Source organism: Achroia grisella, unplaced genomic scaffold (assembly GCF_030625045.1).
Source record: "Achroia grisella isolate CSIRO2021 unplaced genomic scaffold, CSIRO_AGI_Agris_v1 utg1062, whole genome shotgun sequence".
NCBI classification, from domain to species: Eukaryota; Metazoa; Arthropoda; class Insecta; order Lepidoptera; family Pyralidae; genus Achroia; species Achroia grisella.
Window position 1 is genome coordinate 2,865,910 of NW_026712566.1, and position 22,640 is coordinate 2,888,549.

At 33.1% G+C, this 22,640-nt stretch overlaps 2 protein-coding genes across 5 annotated transcripts in view; one reads left to right on the plus strand and one right to left on the minus strand.

Annotated features, from left to right (window-relative positions):
- LOC131853716 (putative uncharacterized protein DDB_G0282133) overlaps nucleotides 1-19,496 on the plus strand; it is a 38,818-nt gene extending 19,322 nt beyond the window's left edge. Inside the window, exon 8 of the mRNA XM_059204915.1 lies at nucleotides 19,330-19,496. The gene's annotated coding sequence lies outside the window, so the exon portion shown is untranslated. The remainder of the gene's footprint in view (nucleotides 1-19,329) is intronic.
- Nucleotides 322-18,154, minus strand: LOC131853906 (uncharacterized). 4 transcript variants are annotated; one of them, XM_059205103.1, is made up of 7 exons: nucleotides 18,070-18,154; nucleotides 3,326-3,431; nucleotides 3,031-3,217; nucleotides 2,277-2,473; nucleotides 1,733-1,816; nucleotides 1,321-1,571; nucleotides 322-1,209 (listed from the first exon to the last, which is right to left on the minus strand). In XM_059205103.1, the coding sequence occupies exons 2-7, from the start codon at nucleotides 3,428-3,430 to the stop codon at nucleotides 1,083-1,085; spliced, it is 951 nt and encodes a 316-aa protein (XP_059061086.1). In that variant the 5' UTR covers nucleotide 3,431; nucleotides 18,070-18,154; the 3' UTR covers nucleotides 322-1,082. The 4 variants fall into 4 exon arrangements, with proteins under 4 accessions (XP_059061086.1, XP_059061010.1, XP_059061150.1 ...); XM_059205027.1 differs by lacking the exon at nucleotides 18,070-18,154 and adding an exon at nucleotides 4,572-4,833; XM_059205167.1 differs by lacking the exon at nucleotides 18,070-18,154 and adding an exon at nucleotides 4,092-4,131.
- Nucleotides 19,497-22,640: the final 3,144 nt, after the last annotated feature.

The following is a 22,640-nucleotide window of genomic DNA, read 5'->3' on the forward strand; positions in this document are numbered from 1 at the left end:
TAACTCTGGTCAATTAACACAGCGCCATCTAGTCCTACGATAAGCAGAGCTTGTTTTATGGCTACTATATAACTGATAAAGATACATAGATATTTTTTTTGTAAATACATACATAATATACATAGATAACAACCAGACCGATACAAACAATCATACTCATGAAAACAGATCCACCGTGCGAGGAATCGAAACCTCGATCCTCGAAAGTAAAGCGGTGTGCTCAACCGCCAGACCACCAAGGCCGTAATATAAAATAAATGCAGGAAATAAAAACATAACAAATATTAAAAAATATTTCTATTTATTTTACAACAATCACAATCACACAGGACGTCCTCAGACACACACACACATAAAATATACAATACTAACTATTATGTGATACAAACAGTTAGTTATATCACACACAATTATTTTTACATCAGTCGTTAATTTTACATTGAAATTGGCGGAATGTTAACTCTTATTCGTAAAAACCATTAAACATCTATTAAACCTATTTTAGCTTTCATATATTTTGTCCTTTTTTTTCCAGCCATTTTCTTCATTTGAAAGAAAGGGGCAAAATTTTATAATAGTTAAAATGGGTTTGTAGGTTTCAGTATTTAGAAATAAGGAGTAATTGTTTATATCTACAATACAAACATACCAATTATTTTATAATAATGGATTTGGAAGCATTCACTGGACGGGAGCGTTTGGATTGGGTATGTCTTTGTTTTCCTACTTATTAACTTCTAGAATAAGTTAAATAAATAAATAATTTAAATAAATTAATAGAACACTATTTTCGACGTGCTTTCGACCGATGGGATATGTTTTGAGCACAATACACCCCGATAAGGCACCATACAGAATTTTACAATTGTGTACCTAATTACATTGTTTTTAAATGAAATTTAAAATGTACGCCAAAATGTTGACTAATGTAGTTCACGCAATGTTCATACTATCAAACCACTTGAAAGATGTACATATTTTGGATCGAATTTTAATAATTTCGTAGCAGACGCAGTGTCTCCGATAATTCTTCACTGTATGCTATTCGTACTGGATACGAGTTTTGTAAGTTGTTTGCGCCCTTAGACTTCGTTGCACTGGAGGTACATTTGACGGCAGTCCACACCGGAGCGGCCACGGCGACCCGCCTCGGTGAACTCCTCGAAAGCACCACCAGATTGCCTTTCCATCACGAAGCTTGCTGCATAACTGTAAAATATATTTTGTTGAGATTCCATGATTTCTATGAGCTCTTTTTTAGTAAACCGCCTAACTAACAAAAGGGTAATAAAGAACAAAAAAAGCAATGGAGATACTTACGTTCCAAGTTGGCAGAAGACGCTTTTAGGGCCAATATCAGAAGAACATTCAATGTTTGCGTCGCAAATATATTTCTGCAGACATCTGTCATCGTTCGTTCCAAAGGATTTCACGTAGGTCTTCAGCATGGCGATACCGGCCAGAGCAGCATCGCTGACTGAGTCCTTGCGTCCCATAGATCGAGCGGTCAGCGATCGATGAGAGAATGAGGTCTTCAAAGCGTCCAGGAGGTTCACAACGATGTTGATGAACTGTAGAAGGAAATGATATTGAAATAGAATAATCATAACTGGAAATTGTATGAAATCTTCGAAAAATAAGAAAACAAAGCAATTTGGAAATTTTAAGAGTTACCTGACGGAATTATTTATTACATCATTATATTAAAAAGGAGGGGATATGGGTCGCGTACCTCTCCAGCCTGCTTTGCCATGGAGGCGACTTGGTCGGGATCTTTTGCACCGAGCACCGTCGACAGTACCGCAGCCAATATACCCTGAAGCAAGCGAGAAGCGACACCGTATCCGTAACCATACTTTACTATTTACACTCCAAACAATGGGAATACCTCAACGACCATGCGTTCCTGATATATTATAAATTCATTGAGATGATTCTATGAGGTGATCCCAGGATGTGAAGCAATTATTATTTGATGTGAATTAAGGTTTCTATCAACTACTACATGGATTTAAAAATATTTGTTACTGTGAGGGTAATCCGCGAGGTGCTTTACACTATCGGAGTGACAATTTATTCTAACTATGTATATTGCTACAGAAATGATTGTTAGTAGATCAGTATGGATAAATAAGATGCCATTTTAATTCTCCAGTTTGTACATAGTATTGTGAAAATGTTTTTATTAGATATAAGTAGGAAGTGTTTATGATGAAGATTCTAGATGGCATGTATCGATACATGCAATATGTGGTTTAGAGGTATGAGGTCAGTACCTGCATGGGCGAGGATCCATTGTCGACCTTGTCGATACCGTCACTGGATGCGCCTCCTCCAAGGATTGCCGTCAGGATCTTGAGGCCCATAGAGAGGAGATTTGCCCAGGGGGAGGAGGATGCGACGTCGGTGTCCAAGTTGTCGCTCTTGTTGGGTCCAGTGTTTCCGGGGTTGAAAAGCATTTGCATTATCATTCCTGGAATTTAGATATATAAGTAATTAATGTACATTTGATTCACATTGCGTATTTACCATATTACATATATTAGTGTGATTATTACTAAAAAAAAATATTTTATAAATTAAAGAACGTCGTCCAGCATGGAATTTTAACAGTATATTTTACTTTTTGACATGAAGGTGACAATTTTTACTTTTCTGCGACTCCCCTATATGAAAACTAATGTACGAGTTACCCTTTCTAACCCCAAAGCTAAAAAGAGCCTAACGGTTGTATTGAGGAGTCCGTCAGGTCTTATCACATAACAAAATTTACACTTTATTACCATAGTTGTGCACGACGCACCTTTTTATATATTATTTGTTTATTTTCTATGATTTTATATATAGTAGATAAATATTATACAGTAGTCTGTATAATACTTTTTTATCTGCTATTCTTCATGTACGTAATAAAATACTATTTTCACCAAAAATCCATCGTTTCTCCATAATAATATTTAACAGCATAACAATACATCATGTACAGTCCCTTCGATTACAATAGTCGAAATTATAATTTGGTAAACTCACCAAGCATGTTAGACCATGAGAATCCACCGTCAGATATAGAGTTGGTTTGTATGTCGTCGATATCATCCAATGCGACTTTCTTCAAGGCATTTGGCTTCTCAGCGAACTTGCGCTCCTGAGCGACTTCCTGTGGCAACGAATTACTGTAGTACTGTGGTTGATTTTGTTGCCTAACGTTGCTTGTTGCCTGAAATCAACATATCAATATTAACTTTAAAATAATTTTTAAAGTTCATTGGAAATAATACTTTATTAACATTACTCAAGGTAAGTATTATTTTAAATTATTTAGCACCTGTGAGATAAGCGGGAGATGCTGTTGTGGATATGCTATCGTGTGGAGAACCATCGACGAACTGATCAGCGCTACAAGCGCCCAGCCTCCGACCTTTGGATGCATCCTGTTCAAAAAGAAAATCTTCGTAAGTAACTTGATTGGTTAAAATTTGAGGGGTAAGAAAGTTTTATTATAAGAACCAATTTGGCAATTTAATATTAATATTCTTAAAGGGATGCTTAGACTAATAGCCGAAAATTATCGACTAGATTTTCCACGGACTCAATTCCATTAATGGTCGTCGATGTTAGGGAATCTTTACCACCTCATAACTTTTAGTTGCGTAAATGAGTTATGCGATGCAATTGCTTTTTGATTTATAGTGAACTTTTTGATTTAAAATATCTATTACGACATAAAACATTTACATATTTATTATACAATGATCCGAGTGCATCCATCGTGAAGCTTTATTTACTTAAAATAAACACACTTTCTTTTAATTTAATTGTGCTCTCGCGCACTGGACGTCGATTAGAAAGTGTTCTGATGAGTGATTCTCGCAAATTGATCGCCTAGCTTCGGAGTTGTTGAGAAAGTGGCTCGCGCGTTGCCCACGATGCATTTTTAGAGGATGTCAAGTCTAATTAGAGGAGTCTGTTAGAGTAATAGCTCGAGTGGTTATTACAGCTCGAATGGTAAACCAATTATGTGTGGCCATTATGTTGTAATTTTGTTGTTTCGTGAGAGATTTTTATAACTGCGTTATTTTTAAATGACATACTTAATGTAGAGATATGTGGATTGATATTTGCATAGTCCCGTTTATATCGATGTCATGAGGCAGGTCCATCGATCCGGTATAGAAGTATGCGAGCCGTGAGTTCGTCCGGCCTACTTGCAGTAGGTGACCCGGTCTTTACTAACTGTAGTTCGGATGTCACCTCTCGCACCTGTCTTAATAAGGCGCTAGTTATATAAATTGACGTAAATTTTATTCCACCGTTAGTCACAAATGTTTATGGGCGGTACACTTTCTACGACCAATATAAACGAACGATTAACACCTGCTGCTTCGTCTTCTGCGTAACAATTGTTGCGTCACGACTTTGGTTCCTTGAATGCGTGAATGGAAAGAGCTTTACGAAAACATATCTTTCTTTATTGTTAGTACTAACAAATCATTTCGATAAGTGAATGTTTTCTTTTTGAAAATGTATCGTATTTATTTTTTCCTATCTACATAAATAACACAAGAACTTACATTGATAGCAAACCGCCTTCGGTGCCGCACTACATTTTGTTCATTCGAGTCTAACGTCTCGTTTTTTTGACAACCATTTCATGTAGAAAGTTTGACTCGAAATTAACGAATTGTTAGTAGCAAGTAAGTGCTTTTCCCTTTAGGGCAAAAAATGAGGGCGCAAAGTGCGGTCGGTATCTTTTTAAACGTATGTTTCTAATTTGTACAGTTTACTTGTAATTCAGAAGAAAATTACATGTTATGAGCGCGTGGGCACGGCGACTCTGTGGTACTACTAGTCACAGTGACAGCACGACCGTCGAGATTCTTTCCGGTGAAATTTGTCGCTGTCGAGACCAGAGAGCTGCTATTGCTTATGTTTTATGTATGCTTTGTTGCTCGGTAAAACGATGTCTACACTGCCATTTTACATAAAGGCGTTCCACAAAGCACTTCCGAATGTCATGCATTGCGACAATTGTCTAACAATTACATGATATATAAAGACGCTCATTTTGTAGAGAAAGCAGGAAGTAGTTTGGAGAGGTGATTGGAAAACAATACCGTTTATTTTGTCTCGTTCTTAATAGTGTTGTGTTTCACTATTTACTTTCTATGTTCTGTTGGTTATCACGCGATGAACGTTAATGCGATGCGGTTTCATTAAATGAAGGGCAAATTATTGACGTCTATTCGCGGGGTGAAGTGGCATCGACCGGTTGACCCAGTGACCCTGCGCCGGCGCAGCGGCTTGCTGCATCGCGGGAAACCTCACTTTCGATGAACGCGGATCTTGATGTCCCAGTCTCATATCACGTTAAATATATCTACATACGGTTTTGTGTACAACAAGTTTTGTGTTCCATCCATCCATTTTTATAAGAACTTTTCAGTTTCCTTTGACTATTTAAACTTTTACGTAAAAATTCGTAAATATACTTTGCACGTCGGCTTTTAATTTGCGTTAAATATGCCATCTGAACGTAAAGAACTCTTTTGGTTCCTTGGACTATGTAAACTTCTATGAAAGTTTTAATAAAGATGCTTGGCAAGTCGGCAAGAAGAACATTATTTGATTAATGGATGTTTCATTTAATGGAATTCATTTCATTTTATAAGAACTTTTTTGGTTCCTTGGACTATGTATAGTTCTACGTTAGTTTTAATAACCATACTTGGCATGTCAGTATGTAATTTATTTATACATAATTTATACGGTACTTATTATACGTTGTCTTTTATATTATGCACATTAGACAGTGCTTGCTATCATGTATTATGAACGTGAAAGTGGATTTCTTTGTTACCTTTTAACAAAGTAGTTCAATTGATCAACATTTGACTAATATCGTTAAATCTTTCGAGTTGAAGCTTGAATTTAAGCACACTGATAATATTAATCAGTTAAGTTATTTCTAAAAAGTAACCAAAAAAAAGTTTAATAATAAACAGCAAAATTTTGTTTACACAATATACCTATTGATAAATAAATACACAAACTATGTTAGTTACTAGTACCAGTAGTTTATTTTTCACTATTCAGTAAGCACTAGCTATTATAATATAACAATATATTGGTATATATCACTAAAGTTTGGTAGTTTACGTTTTGACCTGTTTTTAGAGTAAATGTTAACTTAATGTTTATACCAATTTAGATTCTATTTTTGTTGTTTTCGGTCAATTAGAAATTTCTAATAATTGTAAATTGTAAGAGGAATAAACTAGTATCTAAAGTACAGGTTTATACTTAATTTGGGTTCCTGGAAACAATGTATAATGTGAAAACTGGATTTCACATTGGATGAAATTGTATTTTACAAATTTATTTTAGGTAATCAACAGCTTATAAAATTTATACACTATATATATATAGTATTACATAATTAGTAAAGCCAATAATAGATACCTCATGAATTAAAAAAAAACTAAAAAAAAAAACAATACAGTTAAACAGGTCAGAGTCAAAGTTGAAGAACTGGATAGGGTGAATATAATTAGTAAATTATAATAAGTAATTGGTATTAAAAAAACTTTAAATTTAAAGAAATAAGGCTTAAAATTGCAAATGTAATAAACATGTCAGAATAATCCCATAAAACATGTTATGACGAAGGTGATATTTGTCTCAGGCCTGTAGGGACTCAAGTGGCTACTTTCTGTTTAGTTTCCATCGGAAATTGCCGGTGGAAAAATGTGAATAGCGAATTTCTCCAACAATTTTCTTACACGCCGGCGTTTCTCTGTTACCTACATTACCGAGATCGTACGTTGAGACGAGTGTCTTGAAAATGAAAGATAATGTTGCGTATAAGTGGTTATTTGCGACCATTGAAATAAACAGTTAACTAGCGATATCAAAAAATATTCTATTTGATTCGCGGTCTCAGTGGTCTAGTAGTGAAGCACAGCGATTTTCTTCCGATGGACGCTCTTTCGATTCGCGTTGCACAAGTTTTGAATTTAATTAAAGATTGTCAAACTTAGGTTCTTTCCTCTAAAAATATAATAATATTATTTAAATAACAGTAAGCTTATATTAGTTTATTTCGGTTATTAACGACACTATTTTTAAGAAATAAATACTTACGTCTGGACTATTCTAGACTGATGTTATAAGGAGGTAAAGTTATTTTTAGTTAATAATGAATAAACACAATAAATACAAGTGATTTTAAAAATTCCTTTCCCTATACTAAGCTATATTACAATAATGTTAAATGCCAAAATATCTGTCCATCTATTTGTTACTTTTTTACGACTAAATTGACTTGAAAATCATTTTGTTGCAGGCTACTTTTTATTAAAAAAAACTGTATAAAGTCGCAAACAATAGCTAGTGGCGTGTGTTACTGGAGCGGGAACACAACTACTATTTTAATAAAAACCAAATACTAGTAAAAATGTGTATTCTTCCCAAAAGGGCTCACAGCAAAGGATAGTAACAAAAACAATATTAGTCAAAAGTGACATATAAACAATAGATATAAAAAATATAACGTTTATAAAAAGAATGGTAGACAGGCTGCCAGTAACAGCCTGTATAAAAATATATATCCCTGCAACAATTGCATTGCTACTACATAATATAGTTTTTATTATCAAAAACGTGGTTTACGGTTAGTTTTTATCCGTTGACTGATTGTTTTGAGACTGGACGTATCGCTAAAGGCTCGGTCTTTCTCTTCGCCGGTGTTCCGTGTGTTTTGGTTGTTTTTTTCGTAGCCGGCGACCGGTCTAGCATGCGAGCCGCTTTCTAACCATCCACTATAGATAGTGTCTTGCGTGTTTCCTTAGCGGATATGTACACTTCGATACCTATTTATATATGTACGTGTTCAAATACTGCAACGTTTAATTCATACAGAGCTACCGTTAGTATTATCTGACTGTTGGATATATTTTGTAATTAGAACGGCCTACCTGATTACCATCAGTGGTAACCATCGCAACATGAACATCATAATGGGTGTCACTTGACGCCCGTCACACCACTCATGCGTTGCCATTCCAAAGGTCTAAGATGTAATGCCTTATCCTGTAATTATACTGCCTTATCCCACTTCAATCGTAACACAACTTATATAGCAACTAGCAAAGTGACTGAAATTGATGAGACAGTATTAAAACTTAATACAATTTTTTCTATAGATAGAGCAGTACGGTTAGCAATGTAAACCAAACCATTTAGGGAAAAGATTAATTCCAATAACTTGATGTTCATAAGAGCCTTAAATGTCCTACATGAATAAATTATTTTTATTTCATTTGATTAACAGTCATGGTTATGCAGCGGTTTAACGCTTTACGTTTTTTAAAATTTTATTCTTAAGAGGACTATTACAAAATGATGCCGCTCAACTTTAGGTTTAATCGCATGGATTTACGCACACATACAGTAATACACGCACACAGACGCAAATAACCGTGTAGCTCAATCGGTGTGGATTTAGTATGAACCATTTTGATCCTTGTAATATTTTAATTAATAATGTGATATGTTTCTACTTAACTGAGACTACTTATTGGATTTTTTTAAATAACGTGATTTATCTTAATTATCAAAGTGCTAATAATGACCATATTTTTTTATTATATTATTCCTAGAGGGTTGATGTCAGGATGCTGGCCGATTGTACAACTAAAAGCCAAAACCTTAAGTAATATGAGTAACAAATAATTGGGATAAGGACAGGAAGATGAAATTACTATAACATAAATTTACTAATTAATTCTTCTTACATATTAATTCAGTTTATTTATTAATAGATACAATATAATTTATTATAAGAGTCGGATACATTATTGCCATATTCACTTGTTCTAAATATTATACTTAGCAAATAATTATTTTATTTATATATAATAGTTCTGTTTTCAAGGCTTTGTTTTGATTTAAAGGTCCCATCTTTATATGTATATTAGGTGTGTCCGCGACTTCGTCAGCGTGGTATAATGAAATTGACCAAATAAAGGAAATATATTTAGATTATAACCTAAAAAAGTTTCTTTGTTTCAATTAAACAATGACGATACTTTTATACAACCTTTCATCTCCGCTTTTAATCCCTTACAATACTTTTTTCGCACTATAAAGTAGTCTATGACCTTTCTCAGGGTATACTATCTGTGTATATGTATATCTATCTATATAGACTACCTGTGTATATATATGGTAGTGAATTTACAAGGTACAGGGGAATAACACCCGAGTTTTCAGGAATGGTAACGCATGAGGGAAACAATGTGCTGATATGAACATGGCAGGTACTGCTCATGTATATAGGCGACGGTTACCCCTTTCCATCAGGAGAGCCATCAGCTTGTTTGCCATTCTAAGTTGTAAAAAAAAAGCTTCAACTGCTATCATTGCTGTTCCTGCATCATTGACGTCGCCGCATGATATTGGCTGATATTGCAGCTTCTCGTTCTTGGTTGGCCGATTCTTGATTCTTGATAAATAATTAATTGTTAATGTCAAACCTTTTTATAAATTATTATAAGACGCCTCATTGATTATATGTAATGAAATCACCATGAGCTATAGAGATTTTGGACAGAACCTTAAAAGACCTTAGAAACACCTCTGCTCTCATTGGCGGGATTACTTTTATACTTTTGCTGGAGATTTCTGAAAGACTCTCTGTGTCATTAACATCGTCTCCCTTATGGACTTTAATTGAAAGTTTAAAACTACTGACAAATTTGAGAGCTCATTTTTATGGAAGCACAGATAATGATTTCCCACACTAAATGCTCAAACTTGAGGAAGGAATTTCTCAAAAGCATGATCCAGTCATGAAATTTAAGCCCGCCGAACATGTGCAATGGCGTCCCATTGGATATATTGCTTACTAAAGAATTGAAGCTTATATACCAAGAATACCGATGATTCCAACTGATCTGCCAATACCATTTTAACGGCTTCAATTTCCGGTTAAAATATCATCTACACATGTAATAGATCTATGTATGTTTTGATCTTAAAAAACTACGCAGATTTTGATTCGTTGTTATTTAATAGACAGAATAGATAGACTCAAGAGGAAGGTTTATATATAACGTCCCAATACTGTACACGGATCTTTAAACGCGCGATAACCTATATATCCCATATTCACGCGGGCGAAGCCGCGAGCTAAAAGCTAGTCTCTAAATAAAAACATTTATAATGTTGTTGACTTTTCACCCAAACACGCATAATTATTTGACATAACTGTACAGTAATGAAAGTCCAACGAGTATAATAACAGAATAGCTGCAATTTAGAAATATCTGTATTGTGTAAAATAAAATAAAATTGGATAAAATATCTCTAAACATTAAGGAATATAATTTATATATAATTTGGTAATTTATTTACAATCCACATTGCATACTAGATGATATACACTATATAACACAAGACAAATGTACGTAAAAATAATAATGGTATTTTTATAAACAATAACCCTATTTTAATTTAGAAAAAAAACTACAAAATAAAAATAGAGTAAAATTGGTTTACATTTTCTTACATTTTTCTCTCAGATAAGCGTTATTTTTAAAATACTAAAATGTTCTCTTTTTTAATTTTAACAATTAATTGCCATTAGTGTGACGAAATACCATGCTCTTGTGCTTTTCATAGTCCAGCAGGGTAGGTAGGTTTTATTTGTAGCATAACTGTACTTTTGTCTTGGCATGCTAAAATAAATATTAATATTATATATATATATATGTATATATATATTTAACAACAACTTTAAATTAATATTCGTAGAAATAAGTATATATTAGCAAAATTAATTAAATATTACTTAAATTATCAAAATTGTTTAGTCGCTCTATACTAATGTTCACTGACGAATGTCTTATCTTAGCGGTGTTGTAAAAAATGGCATAGGTCCTACCTCGACGAGCGCTAGCGCAGCACTGAGAATTTACTTTTGGCGCAACGGAATTTATACAACTTTAAATTATTATTATTGTTTATTTTTTTCTTAGAAACTTATATATTTTTTTTATATTTCTAATTTACAAGTATATTAACTTTATTATTATGTTTTTTTATCCAAAAATTTCGTTGTATTTATGAGAAAATTAGAAATGATTATGGCAAAGTTTTGTTGAAATTTCGGGTTTCATTATGATCAATTTTTTAGATATTTAAGTTGAAAATGAAAAAAAGGACGATGCTGTCTCAATTTATAAAGTAATTATCAAGTTTTAGTACAAATATCATATCAATTTATGTTTGTTTATTAATGAACGACGACCCCAAACTTCTGTCTCTTAGCGTTTTTGAATAAACTATTTTTAGAAATTAGGAAGACTAACAAAGAGAAAATTAACATTTCAAAGATGTTGTTTTTAAGATTAGATATCTATCTATATAATTCAGGAATCAAAATGTATATCCGACTCTTAATTTCTTAGAACCAGAACCCCAAAGACACTGCTTTTAGGCCAAAAAATGTGAAAGGCCTCTTAACGCTGTCGTTTAGCGATTCTTTATTTCATCCCGGGGGATTCGGAACAAAGAAAGTCGTCAAAGAAATAGTTCTAGAAACAGCAGCTAATCTTTCTAATAATGGTCTCAAGGAATTAGCTGAGCAAGAAAAAAACAAAAATATTGATAGTAGTGATTCAGAGGAAAAGAAAGAAAGATAGATTCGTTTATCGTTGTTTCGTTTAGCGTTGGAACTTATTGGCACATATCCCCTGCTTTATGCGGGGTCTTACTGTATATTTATGGATTACGTTTTATTTAAATCTTAATTAAATCAACCCATTTAGTCTAGGTTTAACCGCGCTTAATACAACAATCGTTCTGTCCACATTCAGATACACAGAGCATATATGTTAGATGTCTGTCTGTATTTGGACCTCAAAAAAATATTCATTGTTATATCATTCACGACAATGAATAATTACACCATAAACTACTTCAATGTTTCGTACTGGATGTATATACTTATTTTATCAATTGTATATGCTGTATATTCATAATGATGTACATATATTCAAAAATATCAAAAAAGATATTTTTGGTTAAAAGCGATTATTTGTCTGTCTACAAAATATTACATTTCATACATATTTAAATTGTTTAAGGAAATTCGTGCATTTACCTCAAGGTTTATATACATCGACGATAATAATGATGAATGAGTCATTGCGACGTTGGTGGCAGTACGATACTGTCACAAAGTTGTTGAGTATGCTAATTATTATATTAGTCTTTAAACGGTAGTAATTGTACGACCGTCCGTCATTCCTGTTAAAAATTGTTCAAGCATTTGCTGGTATCTGGTTAACTCTGGAAATAGGATTACCAGATCCTACAGAGAAAAGATCAGATAAAGAGCTATTGTTAACTCGTGAACGGATGCTGCCTGTACGTACTGGTTATTTTGTTACTCAAGTAGCTATTTATTAACTTATGTAAATTTTACTATTGGCAGTTTATAATCACACGAAATTTTAAAAATGTAGTATGTAAAAAGTAACTTCTATATATATGTTTCTATTTGATTACTGAAATACTACAATTACAAGAATATAAGCGTTTTTTTCATTACAATATTGTAATTAATTATGATTCTAAAAAGGAGTAAACCTTTGAGAATTTTAGTGGACTAAAAAGATCGATCTGTGGGATAAGTCCGCGTACATGAAAGATATGTGTGAAAAGTTATAATTAGCCTATGTTATCATTGTAATACTAATCCAAAGGAGGTTTAGTATTATTGAACACAGTCGTATACACTGAGCTTCCAAATAAATGTGAGGTAAATCTGAAAATCCGTTAGAATTTTGCATTGGAGTCAAGTGGAGGCAAATAAATGTTGACTTATATACTCGTACACGTGCATGGTCGTATGTTAGCATTGTCCATTATTGACTAAGCCTGCACATTGACATTTCGTAATGGTATCAGACTTCCTGGGACAAATGTTCAAATATCTGTAGATGTAACAGAATCGGTAAAAATAATATTGTTTATACATACTGACTATAAATGCATAAGCAAAACTACTATGTCTAGAAATCTGAAATTTGGAAATATAGATTTACTTTATAATGTTAATGTCAATTATATTAAATTATATTTTATAAAATAGATGATAAAATAATGAATTTTGAAAATTTAATAGATTTTGCACTGCAGAACAACCAATGAAGAATTTTGCAATGAAGAACCAAAGTTCAGTTAGAAATCAGAAAATCGTCTACATGAAGCATCAGGTATAATGTCTTATATCTTTGTGTATAAGGGGTTGTAAACCTTCGCGATGATACAACAAGGCGTAAGGCTAACGTAGTCAGTTGGAATAGTGGACTAATGTTTGCCCACAATATTAAGAGGTACCCGTATTCAGTAGTGGGATATATGTACATTGTATTGTATTTGATACAAAATGACATTTGTGTTAAATGAGATAACCCAGATAAATAAAGTAGTTGACCAATATACTTTGCTTGCTGTCACTTTCTATCAATTGTACCATTCCCTTCTTTGCCACTTGTAACAAAATAATACTGTGCAAACCAAAACAATTGCTTGATATAGGCAAACCTCTTTTTTATATGCGTCCATTATGACGAAACTAATGATTACTGAAATGTTATAAATGATAGTATAAAGTCATGGTGTATAAGATTAAGTGCAAATGAACTATTGGCATATTTAGCTATGTAACAGTTATTAAAGCCAACATTCATGTTAAGACACGATGGTCTGCAAGCTGTGGATGCGTGTCCGCAGAACCGTTAACCCGCTCTCGATGTGGATCGATCATATGCCGTACGGTACATTTGATTCAAGATGCACATGTTCAATTTGTGCCGGCACCTTCACCCACTTGTTAATACACCATTGTTGCATTGTAAAGTGCGTCGATTACAAGTTTACACGTGAATAACTAAAGGCATCTGGCAATTTTTTCGATTAATTGATCAATCGTCGTATTTATTTCTGTAAATTTTTATGATCTTATTGCATAACTTTATGTAAAGAATGTTGTTGCTTCTCGATTGGTTTACGGTAATATTCGATATAGAGGTCCTCTAAAATTTTAGTTTAATTTGGCCGTTCTGAATTTATCTTAACTATTTCATTATAGCGGTTTTCGGTGTATTCAAGGTTCAGGTTGTTTCATATTTCCGAGAAATTGGGACAATGGCAATAGATGTAATAAAGTTGGTCCAACATTGGGTAGCTGTGGATTGATTACATACAAGAAGTACAAACCAAAGCCTACTTGTGCTCCCGCAAATTTTGATTTGAAGTTCATACTTTGATGTAGAAGATTTTAACGATATAACTTGTATGTTTACATCGTATAGGCCTTTAAAGATTTACTAAACGATTTTTTTTAACATAATATCCAGAATTTTTTTTAGTTATTTCTTCGTATATTCACAGATATACATAATATACATATATAGTTTCTTCTATTTAAACATAAACAGATTAACGAACATACTTCTATTATACCTCATCTCTTTAGGATTTTTGCCAATTAATCATTTAACCGTTAACGTAATGGATAAGTCATGTCTATAGTTTAAATACATAGCATTCTTACATCCAGTAGATAGTTGAGGAGGTTATTATTCTTAATTTACATTCAACCAAAAGTTTGACTGCCGGCTATAGCGGGTCGAGCGTGGCGATGTATAATTTTCTTTTTAAAACGGCCTCGGTTACCCAACGCGGTGAATGACGAGATTCCTCTCGCCGTACAACTTTCACTATAAAGTTTTTTGGATACGAAATGTGAGTGAAATGATTCGATGACGGAACATTCGTGGCGATAACGTTAGTCGCAGTCTTTTTGTAGTTACTTCTTTTTTTCATTGATTTTGAAAAATGTTGCTATTATTTAGGATCTATGTATTTTATTATAGGCCTATGTCCAGCAGTGGACATCTTCCGGGCTGCGATGTATTTTTTTTTATGGTTTGAATTTCGTTTGTTTTTCGAATGTGTATGTCTGCAAACCTATTGCAGTGATCAAATTTAAAACTTCTAACTGGCTTATCAGAAATGTGTTTTTATTCTAAATCTATGGTTATGTTATTGTACATTTTTGTTTATATTCTTGACAATTGTTCATACAATTCTCCGTATTCCTAATATTTATCTATTTATTTATATGAAAACAATAAAGAATTAAGCTCAAAGTAACTCAATAGATACATAACAGTACTTCTACTACAGGTTCATCCTGTTTATGCGCTAATGGAGATATATTATTATATATAAATAATAGTAAAAATCAAGATAATCACATATTTATCTATAAACAAAAATAATTTCTAGTAGACGCGTCGGTGTTAGCGAGAAACTACGAAGCAGTTGGCACGCAAGCGGACTATTGACCATTCCGATCGAGGCAGCTTTCCACGCTACTTTCGACAGTGCGCCGGCGCACGTTTCAAGACTTTTAATTACTGAACCTGTCACAAGTACATATCATACGAGGCACTTTGTTTACTATATATATACAGACAGACATGTTATTGCAGCTTAATGTGCTACTTAATGTAACGAGCGAAGATAGTACTAGATTTCTTATTTGTAATTTTATCTGAAGTACTAACGACCATACTACCATATTAAAGCATTTATATTCTTTTTTATTTAATTTATACTCTTTATTGCACCAAATACAGACAATAATTAAAATAGTAAATATACCTTAACTGATAAGAAAGGTGGTTTATGGCTAAGCAATTTCTTCCGAACTACCTTTGGGTAGATAGAGAAAGATAAAATGATATGCATATCAATAAGAGGCTTGTACTGGATTATAAGTCAAAATATAGGAAGGTAATTGTTAGTGATGACTCTATTGCTATCAATGTACTAGTGAGGTTGACCTCCACGTGGTAAATTCACCAGGAACTTATCACGATGGGCTAACTGACTTGACATCATGCTTATCTTATCCTCCTCTACTGGTGCTTCGCTAGCGTAAACCGTTAGCGCAGGCGGGAGCACCGTACCATTATCATCCATTAAAAAAAACCCAAACTCAAAAATTCTATCAGAAAGTCATTTATTCAACTAGGCCTCTTGTGCACATAACATTTTTTCGTACAATGTCGTCTTTGAAATAATTCTTTACAGTCTTTACTATTTCTTTTTTTTAGTTTTATAATTTCTTAAAAGGTAGACCCAAAATGACTTTTGGTATCAATATACCGATATCATCCTAATATATCACACACCGAATATCATCATATACCGAAGACTTATTAACTTCGTCTCAGCGAAAAATAAATGTGAAGTAAAGATACATAAGTAATCTATGTATTGTTGTCAATTATGTACGAATACATGATGTGTCTAAATATATTAGTAACTCTTCCATAATAATAGGTATTACGCTAACATACTAGAACAAAACAATGTTTTTCAATTGTCCCCGACCGCTGCAAATTCAGGGTTGGCATAACATTTTCACATTTTAGAAAGTGAAGGTCCATATCTACATATGTATAGACTAACGATTGTTTGTTGACAAGTTCGTAAACAGTGTGAAATTCGTGACCGATTGTAGCTCTTGTTCCGGCACGTGGCCGCTAATTAGTCGTTACTTACAGTGTTGCCAGCAAAGAGAGAGACTATCAAACTTTTGAACCTTTTAATGTAATGGAAATGACAAACAAGCTTGGTATCTGATGGAAATATGGTAACCGTCGCTTATACGCATAGTTCGACGGACATCACAAATTGAATATATAACACTTGTGGTATTTCTCATGTGTTGCCAGTGTATATTATTTTTTCATTAATGTATTCATTAAATGTATACATTCATGAAAAAATATTCTATTAATATTATATTTAGTCATCTTTTTAGTTTATTGTATCGGCATGGATAGTTCCAACATCTGATATTTAAACTTATTCAATGAGTACCTACATTATCGAGTGAAATATTTGAATTCATTTCTTTGATTTTAGACTCCATAAATTCACTACCCATAAAAAGTGGTAAAATAGCTTAGGTGGCAACACAGGTACTTTTCAAATATACTGTCACTCATTACGTACTATTAGCCAAATTTTGACTGTAGAAAGTGATTCTTTCGTTATTACAGCGATTACCGTATTACCGTTGTCGGTCGTTAAGGTACCGTTTTTTTACACTTGTTCCATTCATAATGCTATCACATGTTATATTCTGTTCCACAAAAATTAAATTTGAGCTCTACAAAGAAGTAAATAAATTAGACTCGACTCTTTCTTTATACAACTGTATAAAGAAAGATCTGAAGCAGTTGTCTAAAATGTAACGTGACAAACATATAAAAATATAGTTAACAGTAGAATGAAAATAGAAAATATAAAAGTAATTTACTTGGTTTAGGTATCAAGGAACGATACATCGTTCACTGATACCTATTGTGAAAATTGTAAGAAATTAAAATATTTTTAATAGTACATACTGCCGGTATACCTAAAGTTTGGATATTTATTTGTTACTCAATAAGTTTAAACATATTTACATATTTGAATAAATTTGTAAATAAATTATAGTTATATAAATAAATAAATTTTTGGACACAGATTATGTCTTATTAGATACTATTATACTAATTTACGCTTAAAAATAGATGGATGCAGTCAGTTTATTGTAGTTTATTGTTTTATATCGATTTAATCATTGTTGAATATATAACTTCGTGTTTACCTTATAGATTAATATAACAGAACAGTTATAGCATTAAGAACTGATTTCACAGTTATAATAAAAAAGGGACTAAAATAGAAATAAATTGAAAATATAAATATTTCGCGCGCTTAATTTCCACTGTTACAATTTCCGTCTTAACGTATAAAACAAAAAGGTGATTTCACAATAATTTTGAATAAAAAATTTGAATATCGAATATCACTATTTTGGAATAAAAAAATAAATCACTAAAGAGGCACAATAACTTTTTCACCAAAATCACTTGTGAAACACCTTTCCCGGTCACGTGGGCACAACCGTATCGATACGTCACTGCACTGACTTACCTTAATTCTGGAATAGTTACTAGCACAAACACTGTCTTCTAGTTGCTCGGTTGCGGTGAAAGCGCGTGCAGCTCGCCGGAGACCGTCACTCGGTGTGAGGGTTGCGCCTTGAACTTCAGTATATATATATGATGACCTAGTTCCGTAGCTAACTGTGCTAGTACGTCTGTCCGTTTGTACGACCTGTCCATCTCGTTGCGTCCTGGGCCTTGTCAAGGACATTGACAACTTAACCCATGGGTTATGTTTGAGATTATCGTTATAGATATCGTTGCGACTAAGTGATAGAATTACCTACTTACGGTAACTACATTTACAGTCGGATTTATTAATATACTAGTGGTAACTGCGACTTCGTCTGCATTTAATATTGATATACGTTGTATATGGACGATAATGAAATGACAGTAACAATTAATTTATTTATATAAAATAATAAATTTTTTTCATTACTAAATTCATTAACAATTTGATTTGTAAAATAATATGGAAAGTATTGTTATTACCCTTAAATTTGGGTAGTATTTTTGGATATTGATCTAGCCTATATTTTGATACACATTCGAAAATATTTTCTGTGTAATTTTTTTATTATTAGACCAGCCATTTTTTATACGAAACCTTAACACACCAATGGGCAGTTCTGCCTATAATTTAGGACTTTATTACATGCAAAGAAAAGATAATAAAGATAAAGATTTCTGAATGTAACCACCTGTAACTTACATTCCTTCACATTTTTAAAATTGATGATAATGGAACGGTGCTACCACCGGCGCTAACGGTTGACGCTGGCGGGGCACCAGTTGAGGATGATAAGATGAGCGTCAGGAGGAATTTTTCGCGATGGTTTCCAGTTCCAGTTCCAGGGGGACCGCGTGGACCTAACATGGTACAATGCTAGCAATCGATTACACGTTGCTAAAAATCGCCTGTTTGCTGTAGGAATATAGCAATGTTTAATTTCTTTTAATTGAAATAAAAAAATATTTAGAATATATTGTACATTGATTTTAATAATGACGCCACGGGATGTTCTAGATGAAATGCAAAAGTTAAACAAAAGAACATCGATGTTCCATGCATGACGTTCCAAATTTGAATTTTATAATTTTATTTTTAAATATATTAAATGGCTATTTTCGATCGCAAACATCGCCTTCCCCCAATTTCACGACATTTAAACGCTATAATATACGGAACGTTATTACAATTGTAATTTTTAGTAATCAATAATAATATTTATTTCTTTTTTTACAGGTACATTGTTCTTCCAGACATAAAGGGTAAGGTGTAGGAGAGGTAAGTTTGAGAAGAAAAAGTAAGACCTTCCGGTCGATTCCTTGTCCCTTCCCAAGGGTCATCAAGTTTTAAAAGTACATTATTCAATCATTTTCTCTCAAGATTAAATTAATAGTGTATAAGTACAAGAGTACAAGAGTACATGTAATCTGAGTCTCAACCTTTACAATAAATATCATGATTGTAACCACAACATTTTACATAGTATAAAATGAAGTCGTCGAAGAATCTTATAAACTAGGCAACGGATTTTAATGCAGTTTTTAGCAGTAGATAGAGTGATTCAAGAGAAAGATTTATATGTATAATATATGTACATCCATGTGAATCCGAGGCAGGTAGCTAGTAATATTATAATAAATAAGAAATAAGTAAATAGCTCTGGACAATTAACACAGCGCCATCTAGTCCCACGGTAAGCAGAGCTTGTGTTATGGGTACTAGACAACTGATAATAATTACTTGCATACTTTTTGTTTGTAAATACATACATAATATGCATAGAAAGCATCCTGACCGATACAAATAATCATACTCATGAATACAAATGTTTGTGTTGTGCGAAGAATCGAACCCGCGACCATCGGATGTAAAGCGGTGTGCTAGACCGCTAGACCACCGAGGCCGTGATCAGTAATTAATCTTCCTAAAATAAAGTCGTATATTTAAAATTATTAACCGGGTCTTAACACGAATAATTTTATGGCAAATAAAGGTATTTACCTCTCTCGACTTTTAAGACTCGGTTAATAATTTAAATAATGTATATTAAACACGAATGTTTAAAATTAACTAAAGTCGTCTATCGTCGACTCGTCAAAGGGATTGTATTTAAATTTGCTATGAAGATATATATTATTATGAGGACAGTCATAGGCTATCTTATATCTCAAACTATTCCGGAATAGGGTGAGAGTTTGTGCAGAAGAAATCGCGGGTAGCGACTTGTTTAAAATGTCAGTAGGAATTAATGTACTTTTCATTCACAGGTATTGTTGGTGAAATGGGTTATGATTAAAAATTGTTAAAACACAACTGGAAAGAGGAAGTGAAGGAACAGTTAAAAACTGGTGGTGTTTCAGGCGTTTATAGGCTATGGGAACCATTTACCATCAGATGGGCCGTATGCTTGATTTCCACCGTCGTGGTATATATAAAAGTGATATATCTATTTCATATTAACAAAATTATAACACTCCTTCTTTTTTGCAGTCGGATACAAACAAACTATGAGTATATCAGTACGTACGTAATTTCTACAGGTAAGTCATTATTTTATTTTATGCCTTTTTTTATTTATTTGTGACTTTTATTAAAATAAAATTTAATATTGACATTTTGTTTTATTTTTGTAAAGATCAATTAATTCTTACCATAATTAACATATTATAAATATGTAAGTATGTTTGTTACCATTTTACAAATAAACGGTTAAACAAGTTATAATTAAAAATGTGAATACATTATCTTTTAAAATAAAAAAACACTTGAAGTCGTTGGTATCAATACAATTTAAAAGTATAAAATTAAAAACATTTATATCGAGTAGTACCACTCTGATTTATAGACCCCAAAGTTGTTCGATGACATCATAAAAGAACTTTCAATTTGTATTGTTTGATTCAATCTATACTTAACGTTAATATGGAACGTGAATTAACAATGGTCTATCTACCCTATCTCGATTTATGGTCATGAAGATATGTATGTATGTAAGGATTAATGTCAATAATACCGCTAAAATTTAAAATCTCTTTAAGGAAAATTATATTAGATAGACAGAGACAGCCCTTGGATAGCGGCGACAAATCTCGACATAAAATGTGATTTTTTTTTGTGTAGATACACATGCATTGCATGCATGTCACGTGTGAATCCGTATGGATATTATTATTATTTATGTATTAATTTGTTAAATTTTTATTTTATTATGTTGTGGTATTGTTATCTAGCACGTGTGATTAGGTACGCCTGCGTAGGTACAAACTGAAAACCAGCGCTGGACGCCCATCAGTCCAGCAATAGCTGAGTTTGTACCTATTGCCAATCATGTTAAATATGTATAAATGTGTAACTGTGTAACTGGCAACTGTGCTGATGTTGGCAATAAATGGATTTATTATTATTATTTTTTTTTTTGTTTTTTACTCAGCTTTTGCTGGTTTTCTCCACACTTACGGGCCGAAACCAAGTAAGTGCAGTGTGTGTATGTGTGTGCGCGTGTATGTATGCGTGAGTGTGTATGTATTTATTGTGTGCCTGGTGTGACTGTGTTATATCATTTTCATCGATTTCGAGAAATTTTCGGACTGTACGACAGTCCGAAAATTATTATTATTATTTATTTATTTTTTCTCAGCTTTAGCTGGTTTTCTCCACACTATTATTATTATTATTATTAATCCGTCATACTCGAGACCGGGTGCTGCTTGTGGGGATTGGTCTATTTGGGTTACGAACACTGATTAGACTATTTGCTTTTGCAATAACATATGCTGGTGGTCACTCTATTGTCCCAAATTTGAATTTAAAAATGAATCTTAATACAGATTAAAACATGTACAACATTTATTAGAAAAGAATACGAGCTGAGTTTCTTGTCAGTTGACATCTCGAAATCATTCCGAACTGACGGTAGATTTGTCATATCATAAGAGTCTGTTATAGACCTACATGAATAAAGATATATTTGAACCAACTTGATGGTGAAAGAACGAGACAGAACATGAGAAAACCTAATGGAATATCATTTACTGAACTAGAAAGTTGTCAATCAGTTTTGTGTGAATACAAAAACAAAATTGTGTGGGAACTGGGGACTAGAGTTATCAAAGGCCTATAGCGATTATCGCACACACAACACCGAGATACTTCAGGTGCTAGGGTTGGCATTACGTGTTTTTTTATAGTGGATGTTAATGGAATGGTGCACCCGCCTGCGCCACGGTTTACGCTGGCGGGGCACCAGTGGAGGATGATAATATGAACATGAAGTCAGGTTAGTTAGACCATTGTTACAAATTCACAGGGAATTTATCACGATGGTTTCCAGGGAGAAATGCTTGAAGCTCAACCTGACATTGTACACTGCTAGCAATGTGATCATTAGCATCATTAACAATCCCCTTCCTCCTGGTACTACGGGTTGTGGAAGACTGCTCGCGCATTCCTGTAACCCTGGTCATCAACTGCTTCTTCCTTATCCCATTTATTTGTGGTCGGCGTAATGTTTTCCTCTTCCATTCGTCGCTGTTCGCAGTCATCTCGTT